General features: G+C 38.0%; 2 protein-coding genes across 3 annotated transcripts in view; one reads left to right on the top strand and one right to left on the bottom strand.

The window, feature by feature from the left end:
• The window catches only part of LOC127418727 (band 4.1-like protein 1), a 49,594-nt gene extending 36,513 nt beyond the window's left edge, over nt 1-13,081 (top strand). The window contains exons 14-24 of one of the 2 annotated variants that reach the window (XM_051659461.1): nt 1,680-1,715; nt 3,678-3,830; nt 4,441-5,607; nt 7,157-7,207; nt 7,844-8,233; nt 8,640-8,885; nt 9,071-9,130; nt 10,241-10,333; nt 10,416-10,496; nt 11,286-11,402; nt 12,251-13,081. In XM_051659461.1, coding sequence (XP_051515421.1) covers nt 1,680-1,715; nt 3,678-3,830; nt 4,441-5,607; nt 7,157-7,207; nt 7,844-8,233; nt 8,640-8,885; nt 9,071-9,130; nt 10,241-10,333; nt 10,416-10,496; nt 11,286-11,402; nt 12,251-12,259 — 2,403 coding nt within the window. In that variant the 3' untranslated portion in view covers nt 12,260-13,081. The remainder of the gene's footprint in view (nt 1-1,679; nt 1,716-3,677; nt 3,831-4,440; nt 5,608-7,156; nt 7,208-7,843; nt 8,234-8,639; nt 8,886-9,070; nt 9,131-10,240; nt 10,334-10,415; nt 10,497-11,285; nt 11,403-12,250) is intronic. The other variant, XM_051659460.1, reaches the window with a different exon arrangement.
• A 2,463-nt stretch (nt 13,082-15,544) lies between these two features.
• The window catches only part of LOC127418724 (contactin-4-like), a 164,860-nt gene continuing 158,721 nt past the window's right edge, over nt 15,545-21,683 (bottom strand). Inside the window, exons 18-23 of the mRNA XM_051659456.1 lie at nt 21,347-21,581; nt 20,747-20,862; nt 20,268-20,454; nt 19,853-19,965; nt 17,811-17,979; nt 15,545-16,747 (exon numbers count right to left, since the gene is read on the bottom strand). Of these exons, the coding sequence (XP_051515416.1) occupies nt 16,656-16,747; nt 17,811-17,979; nt 19,853-19,965; nt 20,268-20,454; nt 20,747-20,862; nt 21,347-21,581 (912 nt within the window). The 3' untranslated portion in view covers nt 15,545-16,655. The remainder of the gene's footprint in view (nt 16,748-17,810; nt 17,980-19,852; nt 19,966-20,267; nt 20,455-20,746; nt 20,863-21,346; nt 21,582-21,683) is intronic.

Genomic DNA, 21,683 nt, shown 5'->3' on the forward strand with positions numbered 1-21,683 from the left:
TTGCCATATTAGTCTAGTTTTAGCATCATGTTGACTTATAATTGCAGAACAGCCTGTGTATTGATTAGTGCTGTAGAGGTTTTGTAGAGATTAGGGATGTTGCTGGTGTATCATTTATCCATGCTCACTGATACTTTTGAGTACATCCACCTCATGAGACATATATGCATAATGGGAGAAAAGCTCAGGAGGTTTGTGTCACTGAACTGGATATATAATTTTGATCAATATCTATACTGGCAGCCAAAAGTTTGGAATAATGTACAGATTTTGCTCTTATGGAAAGAAACTGGTACTTTTATTCACCAAAGTGGCATTCAGCTGATCATACATTATAGTCAGGACATTAACAATGTGAAAAAATACTATTACAATTTGAAAAAAAAAAAAGTTAAACTACTTCAAAGAGTTCTCATCAAAAAATCCTCCACGTGCAGCAATGACAGCTTTGCAGATCCTTGGCATTCTAGCTGTCAGTTTGCTCAGATACTCAGGTGACATTTCACCCCACGCTTCCTGTAGCACTTGCCATAGATGTGGCTGTCTTGTCGGGCACTTCTCACGCACCTTACAGTCTAGCTGATCCCACAAAAGCTCAATAGGTTTAAGATCCATAACACTCTTTTCCAGTTATCTGTTATCCAATGTCTGTGTTTCTTTGCTCACTCTAACCTTTTCTTTTTGTTTTTCTGTTTCTAAAGTGGCTTTTTCTTTGCAATTCTTCCCATAAGGCCGGCACCCCTGAGTCTTCTCTTTACTGTTGTACATGAAACTGGTGTTGAGCGGGTAGAATTCAATGAAGCTGTCAGCTGAGGACATGTGAGGCGTCTATTTCTCAAACTAGAGACTCTGATGTACTTATCCTCTTGTTTAGTTGTACATCTGGTCTTCCACATCTCTTTCTGTCCTTGTTAGAGCCAGTTGTCCTTTGTCTTTGAAGACTGTAGTGTACACCTTTGTATGAAATCTTCAGTTTTTTTGGCAATTCCAAGCATTGTATAGCCTTCATTCCTCAAAACAATGATTGACTGACGAGTTTCTAGAGAAAGCGGTATATGTTTTGCCATTTTTGACCTAATATTGACCTTAAGACATGCCAGTCAATTGCATACTGTGGCAACTCAAAAACAAACACAAAGACAATGTTAAGATTCATTTAATGAACCAAACAGCTTTCAACTGTGTTTGATATAATGGCAAGTGATTTTCTAGTACCAAATTAGCAATTTAGCATGATTACTCAAGGATAAGGTGTTGGAGTGATGGCTGATGGAAATGGGGCCTGTCTAGATTTGATCAAAAATGACTTTTTTCAAATAGTGATGGTGCTGTTTTTTACATCAGTAATGTCCTGAGTATACTTTGTGATCAGTTGAATGCCACTTTGGTGAATTGAAGTACACATTTCCTTCCATAAGAGCAAAATCTGTACATTATTCCAAACTTTTGGCCACCAGTGTGTGTGAATAAGTAATGTCTAAACCTATGTATTTGGGGTAGTGACACCACCTCATTCACTTTCTGTACTTCCATGGCTAATGTCTGTTTGAGAGTTCCTCTCTCTGTTTGGCTGCTTGCTTTCTGAATCAAACATGCTCTGCCTCTCTGTCTCCACCTGCCTCTGCCACCCCGTTACCTGGCTTGCACCATATCCCTCCCTCACCACCCCTTTATCCCAGTCGGACCAGGACTTGGCCCCGCGTCCTAAACAGGAGGTACTGTTTCTTATGGATCCACAGCCTGAGCCGTCACTCTCTCAGTGACTACGTGTTTGTAGTTTCACTTTTTGTACTTGTCTTCTAGAGGAAGTTACAGAAACTGAGCGAAGATGGGGGTCCATCTGACATTGTTATCTACACTAGCATGTTTCTTGTCTTATGTGCTGCTTTGTTGTCTTATATGTTGAACAATTGATGTAGAAATTGTTTTTGGCTTAACTTATGACTTGTTAGGCTTTACATTTTAACTGTTACTTTACATAACCAACCACATTTACAAGTTTGTTCTTTAGTGAACAAATTACACAGTAGCTTAAATGATAGTGTTTATCACTTATGATGAAGGACCGCGGTTCGAGTACTGGAGAGCACACAAGTCTACATGAGCCAAAAGTGTCTTAAAAGCACCACAAAATGGTTGCTCAAAAAATTGTGTTTTGCCCCTCACTGACTGTTGCCTGTATCATCTTGGTCAAAGGATGGACGACACTCTCTTAAAATGGAATATATAGACAATAAATTAATTGCCATCTAAAGCCTTCATCAGCCAGATAACAAAGGACAATGCACCTATGTGCACTTCTGCAGTTAATTCAAGATGCACTTCAAAGACTTTTACTCATTAATCTTACAATTCATAAAAAATCATTTGTTTAAACATAGGCCTAACATTTACTTAATTTATTAATTTAACCCTTGTGCACTCTTTGTTTTAGAATCACACTTGTAATTTTACAATAAACAATTAACAAGTAATTTATTTTTATAAAAGACACGTAATTATACTAACTTCAATAAAGTAAAAAAACACTAAAATAGTGTGGGTGGGGGGGGGGGGGGGTGTATTTATTTATTTGGCTTTAAATTACTAAATTACACCATTCATTTTTATATAAAATAAGCACATTATATGTTATCTTCACTTCAATAAAAACCTACATTTCAGTAAATTAAAAGTGTCAAAACATCAAAGGATGTCATGCATTGGCGGTCTCTGGTGACATCTGCTGGAATAAAAATAACAATTACATGAAATGACAACTATGTCCAGTAGATGGCCTCAGTGGTCCATGCACTGGCTGATCTCTATAATGTTGTTACAAACTTAATTTCTAGATATTATCACAAGTTATGCATTGAATATATTTTTAGACATTATAAAAAACAATTATTTGTCAAATTGTAGCATTTTAAACCACTTAGGTTGAAGTGTCAGATTTTGCAACGATGCTCCAATATGCTGTCAAACATGACCATGCTGCCACAGTCAAATCTGACTGTTACAAAGAAAAGACTTAATTATTTTGTTTCCTGTAATTTATGCCATTTATGTAAATATCTGGCATTTATCGAGAACATAGTTAGTGTGCAAAAAAACGGACAAAAATATGGACACAAATGGTGCGCATATGACGAATCGCATCCCCCCACCCCCCTTAAAATAGGGCCCTCTTATCTGTTTGAGAGAACATTTAACTCACTTTTAGTACCACACAGCGGACATTTCACCTTGGAACTGCCGTGATACATGTAAGGAGCCATGTCATATCATTTTGCAAAAATGTTGCAACAGTCACATGAGATCAGGACTGCGTTTCCCAAAAGCATTACAAGCTTAATTTGATTGTGGAGACCATTGACGCCATTGTTTTTTTTTAGCGATCTACTTAGGCTTAGGATGCTTTTGGGAAATGCAGCCCAGGCTGTTTTTTACGCACTACAGTGACTTTTCGTATTGGTTAATTTGGAGTTTCATTATTATAACATGCATTGTTTACTGGGAGTCCTATTTATCTGTAACAGAACAAAACTACACACAAAATGTCTTCTCTCATGGGGACTGGTCTGATTTTTGCATTACTTATGTACCTTGCACAGCTCGATCAAATATTTACAGCTGTCCAATGAACAACAAGCTGGAGGTGAGTGGTTCAACATATTGACTTGCTTGTTTTATAGCAGTTCCTGGATAAACCAGAGGATGTGTTGCAGAAACATCAAGCCAGCATCAATGAGCTGAAAAGAGCGCTGAGAGAGCCTAACAGCAAACTGGTCCACAGAGAGAAACGGCTCTCTGGAGCTTCACCGGGCAGTACTCCGGAGAAAAAATCTGTGAGTTATTGATACCTACAGGGGATTGAATTGGAATCATGTGTTTACACTATAATGTTATTTTGTTCCAATTCTGCTTTGAAATTCCTGATAAGGATTATTTGGATATTTGTCAGTACTAGCCTCAGATTTAATTATCTGTTATTCACACACTTTTTTTATGTGACTAATCTCTCTTTGAGTGGATGCTGTTAAATCATTTCATGTCATGGCTCTGGTCAAGTGCTAGTAACAATTTTTAACTTTAATAGAAGCTGCCTGGAGTGGTGTATTCGAACACAGCATGAATGCATTTTTTTTTCTTATTAGTGTTTAGTGCAAAAAAGGCAATATTATTGCCTGATAACATAATCAAATTCCATTTTAAGTACTTCTCAACAGTTTTACATACATAAATGTATCACTTTTATTTAACTTCAAAACATCCACTCAACATTTTACATCATTTTCAACTTGATAACATTTTATCCCCTAGGATCAATAAATTCTTATCTTGTCTTATCTTGCATCAGGTTTTCATATGGCAAATATATACACTTTACAAGTTACCGTAGAGGGCATGTTGTGGCACTGACAGGCCATTGAAACTGTTCACTCTATTGATATATAGGCCTCAGAGGAGTCCCTATTGATTGAGAAGCAAGATGGTTGTCAAAGAGACGTGACCCTCAGTAAAAAAGAGGAAAAGAGCAGGAGTCCTAGAGTAGCTTCATTAGCCACTGGATCCAACAGAGAGACAGAAGACAGAATGAGAGAGAAAATCCCCACCACACACAAAAACATGAGAGAAAAGCACAGTGTAGCGAAAAGGACCATGACAGAGACTGTCCTATCTCCCGAGAAGCCCCTGAGAAATAGAGCTAAAAGCCCTGCTTTAAGGTACAACCATTTCCAGGGTTGCGGTTCTTTAAAGGATAAAGCGCATGATAATGGTCACCCACAGGACAGATGTGCATCGGAGAATGTCATTCATGCAAATGGGTGTGATGAATATGCACCAGAGAGGCACTGGGCTGATAAAAATGACATGGGTGTAACCCATGGAGAAGACGAGACTCAGGATTTAGCAAACTATGTAGAGAGAAGCTTTGGTAAGGCTTCTCCCAATGCAGCCATAGACAAACACATTCGAGATCGATATAATGAAAGCAGATGGGAGAGACAAACCTCTGTAACAGAGATAGAGAGTACTTACCCTACTAAGCAGAAGCAGACACCTAAACCAGGTGATGTAACAGCCAAAGGCTCAACAATCCAGAGACACGATTCCACGGCAAGCGAAACATCACAGACTGAGTTGAAACGCATCGTTCCACTGAAGCCCGAGAGGTCAAAGAAGCTGAAAGGCAATAAGGCGCCACAAGGACAGCCAATTGAGACAAGCATTGCAGGATCATTTGATGGAAATGAAGGAACCAAGTTTAAGGAAGAGCAAATTTCAGCAGTTCTAGAAGGCACTCCTTTTGCCATGCAAGACCTGATCAGTAATTGTCAAAATAGGGAAGTCATACAATATAGCCGGCAGTCTCTCCAAGACAGGCATCTCAAAAACAGTGCTGACCACAGACTCCGTATTGAACAAGATCAGTTTCTTTTTGAAGATCTGTCTTTAGTGTTTGACTTTCCAACCAATTCGACATTTTCAGCTCTTGATCAGATTCCACTTTTGTACCCACCTGTAAAATCCCAGAGGACACGAGATCACATCCCCAAAAGCGATTCTAGCAACAGTCTTCACAAGAGCTCCAGTGTGGAATCTTCCAAGAGAAAACCAGTGGTAACAACTGCTTGATATCTGCTTGTCAGTCACAGGAACTAAAGCATCGCATGTAACGGCACATCCATATCTTATAGTTTTGCATAGTGCACATACCGGTAAAACATAAGCAACTGTTTCTGAGGAGAGATGAGTAGAATAGTTATTTTTGTATGTGAAAACTGGCAAATAGAGATATGAGGTACCATAACTGCTGTATGATTGGATGAGGACATACCACCTCCTTTCCTCTCCCTCATCACACAGCTCAACATCTGCTTGCGCATTTGAGAAAACACTTAGGATCCTCCACATAATCTTCATCGCTTAAGCTTCAGGCTTCCGTACCACTAACTTTCCACCTGATGTGTGGTCTTTCCTTCCAACATTCTTTCTCTGGTTCCCTCACACCAGGCATGTAGGGAATGGTTGTTGCAAGGAATCAAAAGGCCTGTGCACCATGCTGCTATGCTACTGTGCCATTTTTGCAAACAAAAGGGCTTCTGCAAGTAAGACTTTCAAAAATGGCCATGTTATCGCTCATGAGAAGGGCTCTGAATGTTGATTTAACAAGGAACGGTTTTAGCTGTCGTTTGGGAGATAATACCCAGCTTCATTCTATAGGAGTTCCTATTTGCCCTTTAACTTGTCTGTAAAAATGAATTGATCAATAATTTATTTTGCAACAAAAGTGCAGGGAACTTTGACGTTCTTCTCTTGCTGAGCTGCAGCTTTCACAGACTTGTTGTCAAAGCAGTAACTAGCTAATATCACCTGACATTAGAACAGAAAGACATTGACCATGTTTACATGCAGGATCTTACACTTGTTATGCATAATAATCCGACAACGTATAAGATCATGCAAAGGCCTTAAATGGATTTCATTTATCGGGTTACGGTCATAAACAGTTTAAGTAAAAAAACGATCAGCACATGTAGATTTCTGCCCATTATCCCGGTTTTGCGCTGCATGTAAACACCTTTACCGGTGTTCTTAAAATTTTGATTACTGGTGTTCTTACCAGCTTAGCTAAGTGCTGTGCGCATGACTGCATGATTTCAAATGTCAAATAAACGCTTTCTTGCGTTGTCTGATTTTTTTTTTTAATAAGCTGATTTTCGGGAGTTATCAGCATATTGGTGTGCATGCAAACACACTCACTGATACAACGAAAGCGCTGATGAAACTTTTCCTGGCAGTAGAAAGACTTGGACTAGAAGCGCCAGAAGAATAATCCTTAAGAACTGCTCTTTGGATCACAATGTTTAGAGTAGACATAATGTGCTGATTGTTCTATTGCTTAAAGGCTCTTTAATGGTTATTAGCACAAAAATGCACCCAGCAGCCAAAACATATTTTAACTTTTAATGGCCTTGGAGCAGTATGCTGAAAGCTGTAGTTCACATTAAGACTTCTTATTTGTATCTGGGACAGGCAGTTTATTCAGAAGGATATACTAATGTTTGGTTGTTGATTCAGGGCCTAGTCTGGGCTCCTTCTCTGTTATCTCAAATTTCAGTGCACTAACTTTGCATTGCTCTTCCTATTATTTCATCTCACATTCCAGGAGCCCCTTCCCACCCCAGCAATTCATGCGGAGCCTCAGGAGGAAGCCCAGGTGCCTCATTTTTCCACTCATCTCACCCACTGCTACCTCCTTGCAACCCAGAAGTGCTGGCTTTTGCATTTTAATAAGCACTACAAAACATGACTTCTGTCTTTTGCTCCCTTCATCACAGCATGGAATTACTTGCATGATCCACAACCATACAACATACAAATTACATTATGTCATTTTAATCCACCACATGCATTAAATACCCTACGCTGTTAAGCAAGTCTAAAGCTTTCTGCATTTAGCATGAAGTTGTAGTTGTCATGAAGTTGTCACAAAGAACTGTCCGTATAATCTGAAATTGGACAGATATAGCTGCAGAGGAGTAATATATGAACTACAAAATTTTCATGTGCGGTATGCTGCCCTAGGTTAAACATGCTGTATCAGCACCTTATTGTCTTAGTCCTTCCTCAGAGACATGTAACGCTTTTGAACTAATCCCTGCATCCCCACTAGACTCTAACACTCTTGAACCATCAGCCACTTCACTGTTGTCTCATTCTGAATGTGTCATAAGTTTCTTGTCTTGTGAAGAAGCTGTAACATCCATTAAACTGCTGTTTCTAAGTCAACATTTGCTCTCTTAGCACAGCTGGTTCATTGCACCAAGATCTACTTTTTTTTTTGCTTCTTCAGAGAGAGCCCTGGGAGAGATATTTGGGATCGGTGTCAGAAGACGACCCTGATCCAGACACTCTTTACCTGAAGGAGACCCACCTGGGCATTGAGCGCAAATGCTCGAGTATCACTGTTAGCTCAACGTCCAGTCTGGAGGCTGAGGTGGACTTCACTGTCCTCATGGACTTCCAAACTGGAATCGAGGAATTTTCCAGAGGCATGTCGGAGCTGGGAGAGAAAGACCTCTCACCTGAGTTTGGCCTCTCTGACCGGCCAACCCATCCAGCATTTATACTGGGAGCAGATCCTGTCTTCCTTCCTGAAGAGAGACCTGTGGAAGTACAGAGGCGCATTGAGAAACCAAAGCCCATTGTAGAACAGAAGCTCCCGGAGGAACGTAAACCAGAGGTAGACAAGCATCCTTCTCTTTCAATAAAGTGGCTGGCTCACCCATTCACCTGTCGGAGATGTCTGAGGTGTAAATGTGCTGAAGACTGCAATCACGTCCCATTTTATGTTCTCTCGTGTTCTGCAGGGCATCAGAGCAAAGCATGAAATTGCATTGGAATTTGAGTTCATGATTGATGCTAATTCCATTCCATTTGATGCTGCCCTCCATATTTGAATATCAATCAGTTCAGGTTTGATTGCTTTGATTTGAACATTTTGTTACATTTCTCATTGCTTTTTATTCTTTTTTCTTTTTTCTTTTAACCATGACTCATTGTAATCTGCCATGTTCCTAGCAATGTGTTCTCAAATCTCCCAGGATCACTCCCAAGTTTGACTTGATCTGTTTAATTTCTTTCCCAAGCCCTTTGTTCCCAAGAAAGCACCACGGTCAGTGAAAGCTGCCCAAGCCCTGAGGAAAGACTCGACAGAACAAGCCAATGCCCTGTCAATAAGACAGGAGAGCTCAGAATCACCTCCGATCCATTCTCTCAGTAGAGAAAGCAGTAAAATCATTGCCTCCCAGGCTCTGAGGAAAACTGAGGTCAAGATCGAGACACAGCCCAATGGCTCTGAGGTCACCACGACCATTATGGAGATTGCAGACCCGGTAGAGACCTTTAAATTGTCATTCGTCCTTTACTGGAGTAATGTCAAAGTGTGCTAAGTTGGGAAATATTCTGTGAAAATGTAACTCTGGTTAAGTCAGTTACTGTAAATTATAAGTGACATAGTTATTTAAATATAGAGTGGTGGATCTTTTCTATATTGTAACTTCTTCAATTGCTATTATAGGATCATGGCATGGGCAGTATGCGAGAGGCTGCATACTCCATGACAGAGAGGGTCTCTCCTGTAAGTATGAAGGGGAGATTAAAGGGATAGTTCACCCAAAAATGAAAATTCTCTTATTATTTACTCACCCTCATATAATATCCCAGGTGTGTAACACTTTCATTCTTCACCAGAACACATATGAAGAAAAATATCTTAGCTCAGTAGGTCCTTAAAATACAAGTGGATGGTGATCCGACTTTTGAAGCTCCAAAATTCACAAACAGTCATCATAAACATCATCCATACAACTCCAACAGTTAAATTACAGTAATGTGTGAAAAAAATATAAATATTTAGGTACTTTTTAACCATAAACTATCGCTTCCAGTAAGCTTCACGAGAGGGTGGAGTTCACATGGCCTCTTGTGTGATGTGTTCGTGTTGGCATGTTACAGACGTAATCTCACATTCTTTTCTCGGTTCAGACATCCAGGATAAGCACACAAACGCACCACTGAGTAAAGAAACGGATACAAATACAGATCTAAACCAAAACCAACGAAGCTTCTGTACAGCATTCCTCCTACTCAGTTGTAAACAGCACTGCTCTTCTGGGTGTGTCACACATGCCAACGTGATTACATCATATGCGCAAACCGCTGCTGACTGGAAGCAATGATTTAGAGTTAAAAAGTACTTAAATATTTATCTTTTTCGCAACAAAAGTGACCGTGTCACTTTAGAAGACATTCATTTAACTGCTGGAGTTGTATGGATGATGTTTATGCTGACTGTCTGTTCTTTTTGGAGCTTCAAAATCTGATCCCCATCCATTTGCATTTTAAGGACCTACTGAGCTGAGATATTTTACTATTTTTCTTCAAATGTGTTCTGCTGAAGAAAGAAAGTAATACACACCTGGGATATCATGAGGGTGAGTAAATGATGAGAAAATTTTCATTTTTGGGTGAACAACACCCATAAACTCACCATTATTTTAACAATTTTCAACTGGTCAATTTACGTTTTTGAAGTCTTCCAAGTGTTATTACCAAATTTTTGTTTCAGAACTAGATTAAGCTAAACTGCATTTGCATTTAAGGTATTAAAAGGTGAAAAGCACTTTTATGTCCAACATATCATGCAATCTTTTTATTTTTTTTTGTATTTCATTATATTCTTGTGCAGGTGAATCTTGGATCATTAACAAGAGAGGGTTCTGGTTCTCCTTTAATGGTGACAGAGAATGTAACATCAGCCACTACAACTCATGTTACTAAGGTATCTGAAACAAATATGAAATGTAACCATGTTTAGAACAGGTCTTCTTAGAATATTACACATACTTATTTTTTTTTTGCAGACGGTGAAAGGAGGGTACTCTGAGACAAGAATTGAAAAGAGGATTATCATTACTGGTGATGATGATGTTGATCAAGATCAGGTGTGTGCAGAAAGAACCAGGGCTGGGTTTTCCTAACAATACACATGGCATATTATCGAGTTACTTCTCAAAACAATTCTGAAATAACGTTAGAGTTTAATGTTTAATAAAAGTACAAATATTAAAGTAATAAGCCACCCGAGGCTGTGCGTTATTGTGAGTTGAGTTTCACTGTAATACATGGACTTTAGTGGCTTATTGCTTGGAAAAAATGGTGGCAACTGCAATATGATGAAAGACACCAATTTTTAATAAGCAGTTCGCTTTAATATTAATAATAATCTGTGTAAACAATTAGTTCACCATCTAATCCGGCTTAGAACATGGCTAATCCAATCAGAATTCAAGGTCAGAACCATCCATTTATTATTGCGATTTTTACTGCTCAAAACTAAATCTGAAATGAGTTTAATGATTAATAAAAGGACAAATTTAATGAAATATCAGTGAGAATGCAGAAATGTCATTTTCTGATTTTCTGCTTATTTCGAGGACTTCTTTGTTAAGTAAATGGCAAGAAATGCTAAAAATGTAGACATACATAAAGAACGAAATATATCAATACGAGAATATAAAGCATTGATGCAATATTGTGGGTAATAGCATTGCAATATAACGTTGTGTGATTGTATCGGCACAGCCCTAGAAAGAACTCGAGTGTCTTAAACCATAATGGTGTATAGTTTATTAAATATGCACAAATTAATCAGCATGTCAGAAAACATATTACTTATATATGAGCAGCTTGTTTCTCCCATTTAACCTAAGAAATAAATTACTTTTTCACAGGCGCTCGCTATGGCAATAAAAGAAGCCAAGCAACAGCACCCTGACATGTTGGTAACCAAGGCTGTAGTTGTCAGGGAAACAGAATCTTCCACTCAAGACCCACATGAGGAATCGAAGGTATTTGTCACCGCTAGCTGCAGTGTGTACAATTAATCCATTCATTTTGAAAGTGCATATTATGGTTTCACTTCAGCGTTTATCTGTCATATTGAGCCTGCTGGTGTATAGCAGGTTGACAAGGGTGTAATGACATGTCAAAACCAGTTCAGTCAGGTGGACGGCGCTGACAAGCACACGGTTTCATTTTACTGCATACGATAAAGCTTAATGTGCATTTATGAACAAATTAGGGCTGGTTACAAAAAAATTATTAATTGCTATCTTCATTTCAACAATCATGATATCAGTTATTAAAATCACACGATCAGTCTTTAACTCTTTGGCAGTCTTGCTCTTTACATTGATCACAACCACTGGTTGGTCATCAACAGGCCAAAGGAAAATAGAGAGAAACAACACAAATGTGAGAATCTTAAAGATCACTTTTTATTTCCTCATATTGGCACCTGCACGATGTTTGAATGTCTGACAGGCAGCTTATGTGCACATGCACTTTGAGAGAACTCAGAGTTCTAGTAATAGAGCACAACAATGCCTTTAGAGAGGGAATGAACCACAATCCCAAGAAGTATTGCAAATGACTTAATTTAAAAACAGAAAAGTATAAAACTATTGATGTTAAGATTTTGGTTATAAGTATAGAAACAATATAATTTAACTGCAGTAAAAACATTCAGATATTTGCAAATATAAAAATAGTTTGAGATTGTAGGGAGACCAACTTGACTGCGCCATTCACAGTGCATAATGGAAGTAGGCGGTCACTGGAGAGCTTGTTTGGTGTGCTTTGTTGGCCACGATTCTCTGATTAATGGATCTTTCTCTGCTTGATCATGGACTGTGAGGGATTGTAACGTTGAGGCAAGCAGAGCAGGAGCAGACGAGATGACGAAGATGTGTGAAGAACCCAAGTGCAGTTTATTTACAAGGTGCAATAAATCCAAAAACGTGAATACCAAACATGAAATAACTCCAAAGTGAAAACAAAACATGAACTTAACTAGACTAGACTAGACTTGATTTGACTAAGACTACAACGTCACCACAAACATTACACAAACAATACCTGACAAAGGACAACAGAGGACTTAAATACAAACCAAAAGGTAATAACATAAGGACCAATGACAGAACTGAAATGATAAACAAGATAACAAGACTAATAAACATGAACCAATGAAAAGACAAGACTAATAAACAAAGAACCAATAAGAACAAGACAAATGAAGCATGAGGGAAACAGGAAACCACATGAATAAGACACATGACAAGAAACAGGAACAGGAAGTAAACTAATTTCAAAATAAAAGACATGAAAACAAAACATGAACAAAAACACACACACTGACGTGACTGGGATAGACATACAGTGTCTTCAGTGATATGCACAGAATAACGCTAACAAAAAGTTTTTAGTCAAGTGAAATTTCTTGGAAATATATTTTTCCAATGTTTTGTCAGTGGAGCGATCCAAAAACACTGTACATCTATCCCTCACAGCCTTGTTGTCATTCCCATCAAAAAGCAAAGATGGCACTGCTTTGAATAAGGTCTGTTGTGAGCCTTACTGTTTTTCATCTTACTATCATACAGTACATTGCCAATATAGTGGATCTTTTCCATCCACTTAAAGAAATGGTTGTGTGACATTATCTTTTTATTTCTATTTTCCTCTCCATTAGTCCTGATCTTCTCAGTTCTTAGGCCTTCAATAGAAGCTGCTGTTCTTCAGTGTCTGCCAGTGGGTCAACAACATCTGCAGACCTCTTACTCCAAGCTACAAGACCCAGGACACCAACTCTTCCACTTATACACACACATACACATGAAACACGCTGCCTCCAAGATGTTGGAACATGTTCTTTCCCGTGTAATTTCTATTTTGTGTCTACATTTGCTGTGGTAATATGGACATGCTGGTTCAGGAGGCACAAGGTCTCCTCAGCTGAGGACTGCTTGGGAAAGGACAGCCTTTACATCACATCGATCAGAAAAACTGTTGTAGTCGCCATCGTAGTCTCTTGCTTTTTCTTCAGGAATGTGAAAACTAACGAAGCATACTCTCAACAGCCCAATGCTAACATTAAGCATGAGGCATGGGCTTTTTGATGAACATTGCTGGAGATTTAGCTAAGTGGAATGACAGTAGTGTCTATCGAGTAGTTTTTCTAGGGCTCAAGAGATGTTACACAGAAGATCTTATTGATCAAACACTGATCTGTAGAGAAAAGTCTAGCTAGCGTACATACAGTATGTCCATGCTTCTTTGATCAATAAAAGTTATGTTGCTGTTAGATTCTGAACATCATCTGCATGTGGCAAAGCAGGGTTTAAAACACTTTCATAGACAAACAACAAAGCCAAACTAAAACGCAGTAGGTCAGTGGTTCTTACAAAGCAGTGAGGAAAACAAGTTGACTACTGAAGTATAATGGACAAACATTTTGACAGTCCTCTAAAAAGTATTTATTTCCATATTGGACATACTATGGGCATACAATTTACTCTGGAAGTTCCTGTATTAGCTTTATAGGTGTGAGACAAAATAATGTTTTTTTAATCATTTCAGGCCCGTACAAATGCTACTAATTACGCTGCAATTTTAATGGTATCAATGTTAATCAAACTTTAGATTTTAGATACAAAACATTCTAATATTTGACAGTTTTTAAATGCACGATACAAAATATTAACAAGTTTGCTTGTTTGCTTTTTCTACCCATACTGTTAATAAATGAAAAATAATGCCCAGACGCCAAACCGAATTTGAGTTGTATACATGCTGACAACTGTTGTGTAATTGACCAATGGTTATGCATGTAAATTCATTTAGACCTTATCACACAATTGAAGATGGCAAATAATAATTAATAATACATATTTGCAGTTAGTTTCAATCAAAGTTGATACTTAATTTTCTAGAACTTCTCTGCAGGTTAATGAGACTTCTGTGATTTTTTTTTTTACCTGTTCCCTCATACACAGTGCTGTGCCAACAAAGTTATGAATTTAAAGTAATGATTGACTGTGTAAAAGGGTTTTAATTCTTATATATGATGATACTTCTTTTTTCTGTGATAAATGTAATGAGCCTGTGGCTTGGTTTTCAGTGAAGTGTGACCCGTGAGCCATGATTCTCTTTCCAAACCATCCTCTGTGAAAGCAGTAGACATCCTGTGATGTTTGGATGAATGAGCTTTGATTTGTGTGTTGCCAAATGAGAAACTGAGACTTTGCAAACTTTATTTTTAGGATGCCACAATGCCAGGTAAGCTCTTAATAACCTTTGCTAACATGGTAAAGGCTTGTAGTTGTGCATCTAATGGATTTGTTCAGGAGTGCGCGCAATGTGAATATCATGACACCTTACATAACTTTGCAGATATCAAAAGGGAGACTTACCATACTTGTACAGTCAGTGATTTGTGAAGACTTGGATGCTGTTCTTCAATGTAAAGAAAAGTGTCATGTAAAGGTTGATAGTTGGATTCCAAATCAACCACAGAATTCTTTTGCCACCCCGTTTGCTAAGCCTATGTCAGAGTTTTATCTCATTTCAACGCAAAGTATTGTTTATGCTGTACATGTTGCATTGAAGACTTGAACTCTAAAAATAAAATAAAAAAAACATTGTTTGTCTTCTATAATGATTTCCCTGAGATTCCACTTGCCAGCCACTTCTGTTTACACTGCTATCATTTGTACTTTCTACTGCTTGGTTTGGTGTGTTTGTTGTACAGTGATCGAAATAAATAAGATCCATCCATGTGGTCAGGTCTCCTATATAGTGCATCACATTTACAGATGTGTGTGTCTGTCAGATGGTTTTGGCTCCTTTGTGCTCATGACATTGTGTCACAGTATTGTCTCTACTGCACTGCCCTCTTGTGGTCCACCGAGGAACAGTTCGGGAAAAGCATTCTTAAAACGTCTCATGTAGTACGACTGGTGGTTTTATACACAAAGGGAGCATATAAAGAGTGTTGACACCTATGTTCATACGCATAATGTGCAGAACATCAGATGGCAATGTTTTCCACAGTATGACATCACAATGTGGAGTAAGCAGAGAAGTTGTTGTTTTGGAAGCTTGGTTTAAACAAATGCTCTTCTTGCAGTTTGGAGAATGTGTTGAGCTCTGAAACTTACAGTATGTTTTTATACTAAAAATACCTCGTATATGTCAAAAGATCAAGGAACATTTGATTTGTCATGTCATGACCCCTTTAAAATCACTATGAAATGGACACCTTAAGCTTAAAAAACCTTTTCTGCCCTCCAGAAATCTTAAACTTTACTTGTGTTGTTTTGTTTATTAAAAGCAGACAGTCAGTTAAATATTGTATTTCAAGCCACTACAGAGCCAGTTCATGCTAAACAGTTTAAAAAAACAAAAAACAAACAAACAAAAAAAAAAAAAAAAAAAAAAAATGGAATGTAAGCATTATGTCATAGGTATTTCAATGAACACAGCTATTACTTATCAAAATATTATTCAATATACACCATCAAAGGAATGGAATTGCAAATGAACAAATAAACAAAAGAGATAATGACTATTTAAGGCTGTTCTGTTCCTGAGGATATCTTACATACAGTTACTCATCGAAGAGGCACACACTAGCAAAACAAAGATCTCAGTGCTTGACTGAAAGAACGACCAGTGAGCTCTTTTTCTGTATAGGTAAGGCCAACAGCATTAGCTTTGTCGTTCAGACAGGAACGGGGCATGTCAACACTGCAGGACTGTAAACTCTGTCTGATTTGACTGAAATGTTTTGATGAGCAAGATCAGGTTAGATCAAATTCCTTATAATGAAAATGTCTGTGAGGTATGGCAGTAGGGATTCTCTTCAAAGGAGTTCATTAAGTAGTCCCAAGATAGGCATTTGTGTGTTCTCCACTGCCAACCGTCCAATGGATGGATATGGATTCATTTAAACCAGATGTCCTTGCATGTGAATCCTTAATGTCATATGCATATTGATTTTCCAGTACCAACTTGGAAACCACATTTATATGGAAAAAAATAAATAAATAAAAGATATATATATATATATATATATATATATAAATCCAAAAACAATTCAATAGCTCTTACTCCATTGTCTCGGCAGCAGCTTTGGTGTCAGTAATCACAACTGGGTTAACAAACTTAAAAAGCCAGAGGAACACTTTCCATCTGAGGACAAGTGGGTCCACTTGTAAATGTTTGTACAGTTCTCTTCACTGTAGAGTTTGGTTCTTCTGTCATAATAAAGTCCTGACCATACCGCAGAGTGCTAGTGTTATGAGTACTGGTAGTGCTTTCCTCTCTGGGGCAAATCCAATCACATGTGCAACTGCAAAATAAAAATATATATTTCAGTTAGGGCTGTAACTAACGATTATTTTGATAATCGATTAATCTTCGATAATTTCTTTGATTAATCGATCAGTTAAACAAACACCAAAAACTATATACATTTTCTGATGAAAACTTTTTCTGATGAAAATGTGAGTGGGACTTGCCCATGCAAAACTTACTGCCATGATGCTAGGGGTGGGTGATTAAAAGGACATTGCTGTGTGGTTGCTAAAGTGTTCTGAGTGGTTTTTAGCACATTGCAATGTGGTAGCTAGGGTGTTCTTGGAGGTTGTTAGGGGGTTGCTTATCGGTCCAAGCCAAAAGAGCCCACTCCCAAGTCAATATAGTATTCTGGTCCCTAGGTATGGCTCAGGTCCTTCTTTCAGTGGAAGTCTATAGTATGTTTTTCAGGTATTTTGTCATCCACCAGGCAAATATACAGAACAAACGGGGCAAGACGAGTTTTTAGCCAAAGTTTAAAATGAACTGCAGGATTATGGGTTTGTTCAAAACCCTAAACCCGAGTATTAGCCAGCGCATTGTGAACGCATGGTCTGGTCGAACATGTTTGACGTGCGTTTCTGTGGAAGTAACAAACCTCAGTACTCAATGGGAAAATACAGTTATCTACAAAAGTTGGTACCATTAAATTAGATGTGTTATTATTCAGGTAAGTTGCTAAAAATATATTGACTTTAAATTACTTGCTCAGCAATATTCTCTTCAAACTGTTGCTCCGCCATAAAAGTGGTCCATTAGAAAGATAAAACTCACCGTAGAAGCGGACAGTTCGCACTGTACGAAATCGAGCTTGCGTAGCTAGAAGCGTATGCGTTCACATTATTGTCTAGAGTACTGTATGTTTCAACCTTAACTTCCAAGACAAAGACTACAAATAATTATGACCAATTGATAGCATTACACTATATATAATCACAAAAAAAAATAAATAAATAAAAAAAAATCATATGATTAGATATGTGATGGCTTATGAAAAATGTCAGCCATATGTTTTTAAAGTTAAAGATATAATCCCCATAAGGGCCATAAATTTAAACCTGCTATCCTGGGGATGGTAATCTGTTTGCTGCTGCTCCCCTCTCCTCCCTCGCTGACTGGTTTAATCTGGATGATGTAATCCTCGTCCAAAGGCAGAGACAGCTCAATATATGTGCTGTTTGTCTCCACCACGCTGGGACGACTCTGTCTGCTTCGCTTGTACATGACCTTTAAAAAACACATCTGCTTTATAACTCAGTAAATATACTACATATTCAAATAAGGACCAATCAGATGCAGTCATTTTGGCATAACCTGATTTATACAATTTGGAAAAGTTCATGGATCAACCTCCCTTTTTGTTCCTTTTTACAACATTCCCATCACCCCCAATCTTAACCCTAAAATCTGAGGCCAGTGATTTGTTGAAAGGAATTTTGCTCCAGATTAGAGCCTGGAACAACATTTTTTTCAACCAAGCACTGCCCTTTGATTTTAGGGGTAGGATTTGTGTAGTTTGGTTGAAAGGAATGTTCGATCCAAATTGTGCAAATCACATTACTCATGACAAGATACATTTGTATGTTAGACCCACTTTACATTAGGTGTCTTTAAATACAATGTACTTAAAGGAATATTCCGGGTTCAATACATTTTAAGCTCAATCATTTGTGGCATAATGTTGATTACCACAAAAATGAATTTTGACTCGTCCCTCCTTTTCTTAAAAAATAAGCAAAAATTGAGGTTACAGTGAGGCACTTACAATGGAAGTGAATGTGGTTAATTTCTGGAGGGTTTAAACACAGAAATGTGAAACTTATAATTTTATAAAAGCACTTGCATTAAAGGGATATTTCACCCAAAAATGAAAATATTCTCATCATTTACTCACCCAAGATCTCTAGAAGAATATTTCAGCTCTGTAGGTCCTCACAATGCAAGTGAATGGGTGCCAAAATTTTGACACTCCAAAAAGCACATAAAGGAATCATAAAAGTAATCCATATGACTCCAGTGTTTAAATCCATATCTTCAGAAATGATAATGATAGGTGTGGGTGAGAAACAGATCAATATTTAAGACATTTTTTGCTAGACATTCTTCTCCCTGCCCAGTAGTGGGCGATATGCATGAAGAACAAGAATGTGAAATTGATCTGTTTCTCACCCACACCTATCATATCGCTTCTGAAGACATAGATTTAACCACTGGAGTCTTATGGAGAACTTTTATGCTGACTTATGTGATTTTTTTGAGCTTCAAAATTTTGGCACCCATTTACCAAAAGAGCTGAGAAATTCTTCGGGGATGGCATTAGGGTGAGTAGATGATAAGAGAATTTGCATTTTTGGGTGAACTATTCCTTTAATTCTTCTGTTAAAACTCATGTATTATTTGAGCTATAAAGTTGATTAACATGTCATTTTTACAGTCTTTTAGGGTTTGTTGACATTACATCATCATGGTAACGAAGTTGTAAAACTGGTAATAAGGTTAGTAAGTGATTTTATAACACTAAAATCATTTTTACACACATATCCTTTATGTTTTGTGGCTATATTTTTGAAACAGTGCATATTTTAACGTTTGTGGATTGGCCACATTCACTTCCATTGTAAGTGCCTCACTGGAACCAAGATTTTAGCTTTTTTTTTTTTTTTTTAAAAGAAAAGGAGGGATGAGTCCAAATACATTTTTGTAGTAATCAATATTATGCCACAAATGCTGTCGATTGATCTTAACTTATATTGAACCCGGAACATTCCTTTAGGAATTTGATACAATGTACTTGTTATGTACATATGTGTTGTTGCATTGTAATTACATTTAAAGTCTCTGCATTTAATTTCATCTGTAGTTGCACTGTTAACCTTACCTATAATCCTACACCTAACCCTACCCCAACCCTTGCCCTAAATGCCAACCATACTCCTAAACCTGTCCATACCTCAAACTCAGTAGCAGTACATGTGAATCTTGTAAGAATTTTGCATAACAACATGTATTTACACAATAAATACATTGTATTGTATGTATTTTAAGTTAGTACATAGTAGTTAAAGACACCTAATATTAAGTGGGACCAGTATGTTTATACCTTATAGCCCATAACTTCTGATTCATTCTCCAGGGCCTTGACCTGATCCCACTTGAGGATGAGTTTGGAGTCTGTGGTATTCCACATAACTTTCACTGGAGACTGGCTTGGTGCTAGATCAGGTCATAAAAGAGAGAAAGTACACAATTCAAAACACCTGACTCTCATATTCAGAGCAGTTTGAGACTGCTTTTCAGGTAAGCACTGGTGTATGAAATTAGGTTTTGAAAGCTGCTGACAGCATTCATTCTTGCATAGTAAGACTACATTGTCGATAACAAATGCAAAAACTTTAAACTAACAACAAAATAAGAACAAACTCTGAAATATGTTTCTGTTTAGGTTTAGAAATAATAACACAGAATGGCCTGGGACAGGTCTGTAATCTAAATCCGAAATAAAATGTCACAATTACGTGGTCTCCTGGTGGTGACGTTGACCACAGCACTATCAGGCCCCACACCGGCACTGTTATAGGCTTTGAGTTTGATGTAGTATGTACTACTGGGATCCAGCCCACGAATGACAACTGATGTCCTGTTTCCAACAGTCCTCATCACACTGGCTGTGTCTGGCCTCTCCTTTGCACTCCAGTAGCTCAGCTGAAATTCACATGGTCAACAGGCCATCAAAATCATCAATATAAAGTGTAATGTGTTCATTTATTCCTTCATTCATCTAAAACAATAACACATTCACAGCTGTACTATATCTATGTTTTAAAGCAACAAGCCCCAAAATAAAATGTACAAAAACAACACATCCAGACATATTTTGTCTACATTTCTAATGAGTGCTTTGTTAATATTTTATCTTGGTAGTGTTCGTTGTTGCACTGTACTGTTAAGAATAATAAGTAAGAGAACTGTTATATCAGCATTGGGTCTTCCTTACCTCATAGCCAATAATGCGTGTCCTGCTGGTGCTCCATGGTAGAGGCTTCCAGCTGACCTCCACTTCTGAGGCTGACAGGCTCTTGCCACGTACACGTCCAGGGGCATGATTCGGCTCTGCGGTCAGAATAATCATTACAGTAATGTTTCCGCAACTCTAGGCTTATTATTAGAGCACTGATGTGCCAGCAAATGTTAAGCTTGTTCAATTATGTAACAGTTCAGCTACATAATCAACCCCTTCAGAGTCTGAGCATGACATGTTACATAAAGCTAAAGTGTGTAATTTCTGCTCCACTAGTGGCACCAAACAGATCTGTAAAAAATAAGGAGGCTTATCAACCCTTCCGCCCAGTCCCCTATCTTCTTCGGTTTGGCCAAACAGGTAGCATCACCCCAAACTCCATTTGGGACAACAGTTTTTAAGCCAGAAGTTGACATGTTGGAACGCTCATAAAAAAAGCAATGTTTACACACGTTTATGTTTGCTTACATGTGTCTGCACTGGGACAGGAGAAACTATTGTGATGTAAAAATTACACACTTTACCTTAAAGTTAATGGGTTTATACTATGAATGGAGGTCAGTAAGTTTGTTTTACCCTCCTCTGCTGAGTATATAGTGGTCATGGGTCCGAAAGGACCTTCTCCTCTATTGTTGTAAACCCCCACTTTCACATGAAATGGAAAGAATGGAGGGATGCTCTCGTTTTTGAATATATATCGGGATGCATCAGGGGAGGTCACGGCAGCCTGCATCCAGCTCTGACCACCAAGTGGGCGAAAAGCCACCACATAGCCGAAACCCGGACCACACTGCAACTCTTCTGGGACTGGCTGGAAAAGCCCATATGTACCCACAAATATGAACACATCAGAGAAAATAGAGTGAGAGAAAGATACAGAGGGGTCCAAAATTTTGCATTCTTTCTTATTTTG

This window comes from Myxocyprinus asiaticus, chromosome 28, assembly GCF_019703515.2.
Source record: "Myxocyprinus asiaticus isolate MX2 ecotype Aquarium Trade chromosome 28, UBuf_Myxa_2, whole genome shotgun sequence".
NCBI classification, from domain to species: domain Eukaryota; kingdom Metazoa; phylum Chordata; class Actinopteri; order Cypriniformes; family Catostomidae; genus Myxocyprinus; species Myxocyprinus asiaticus.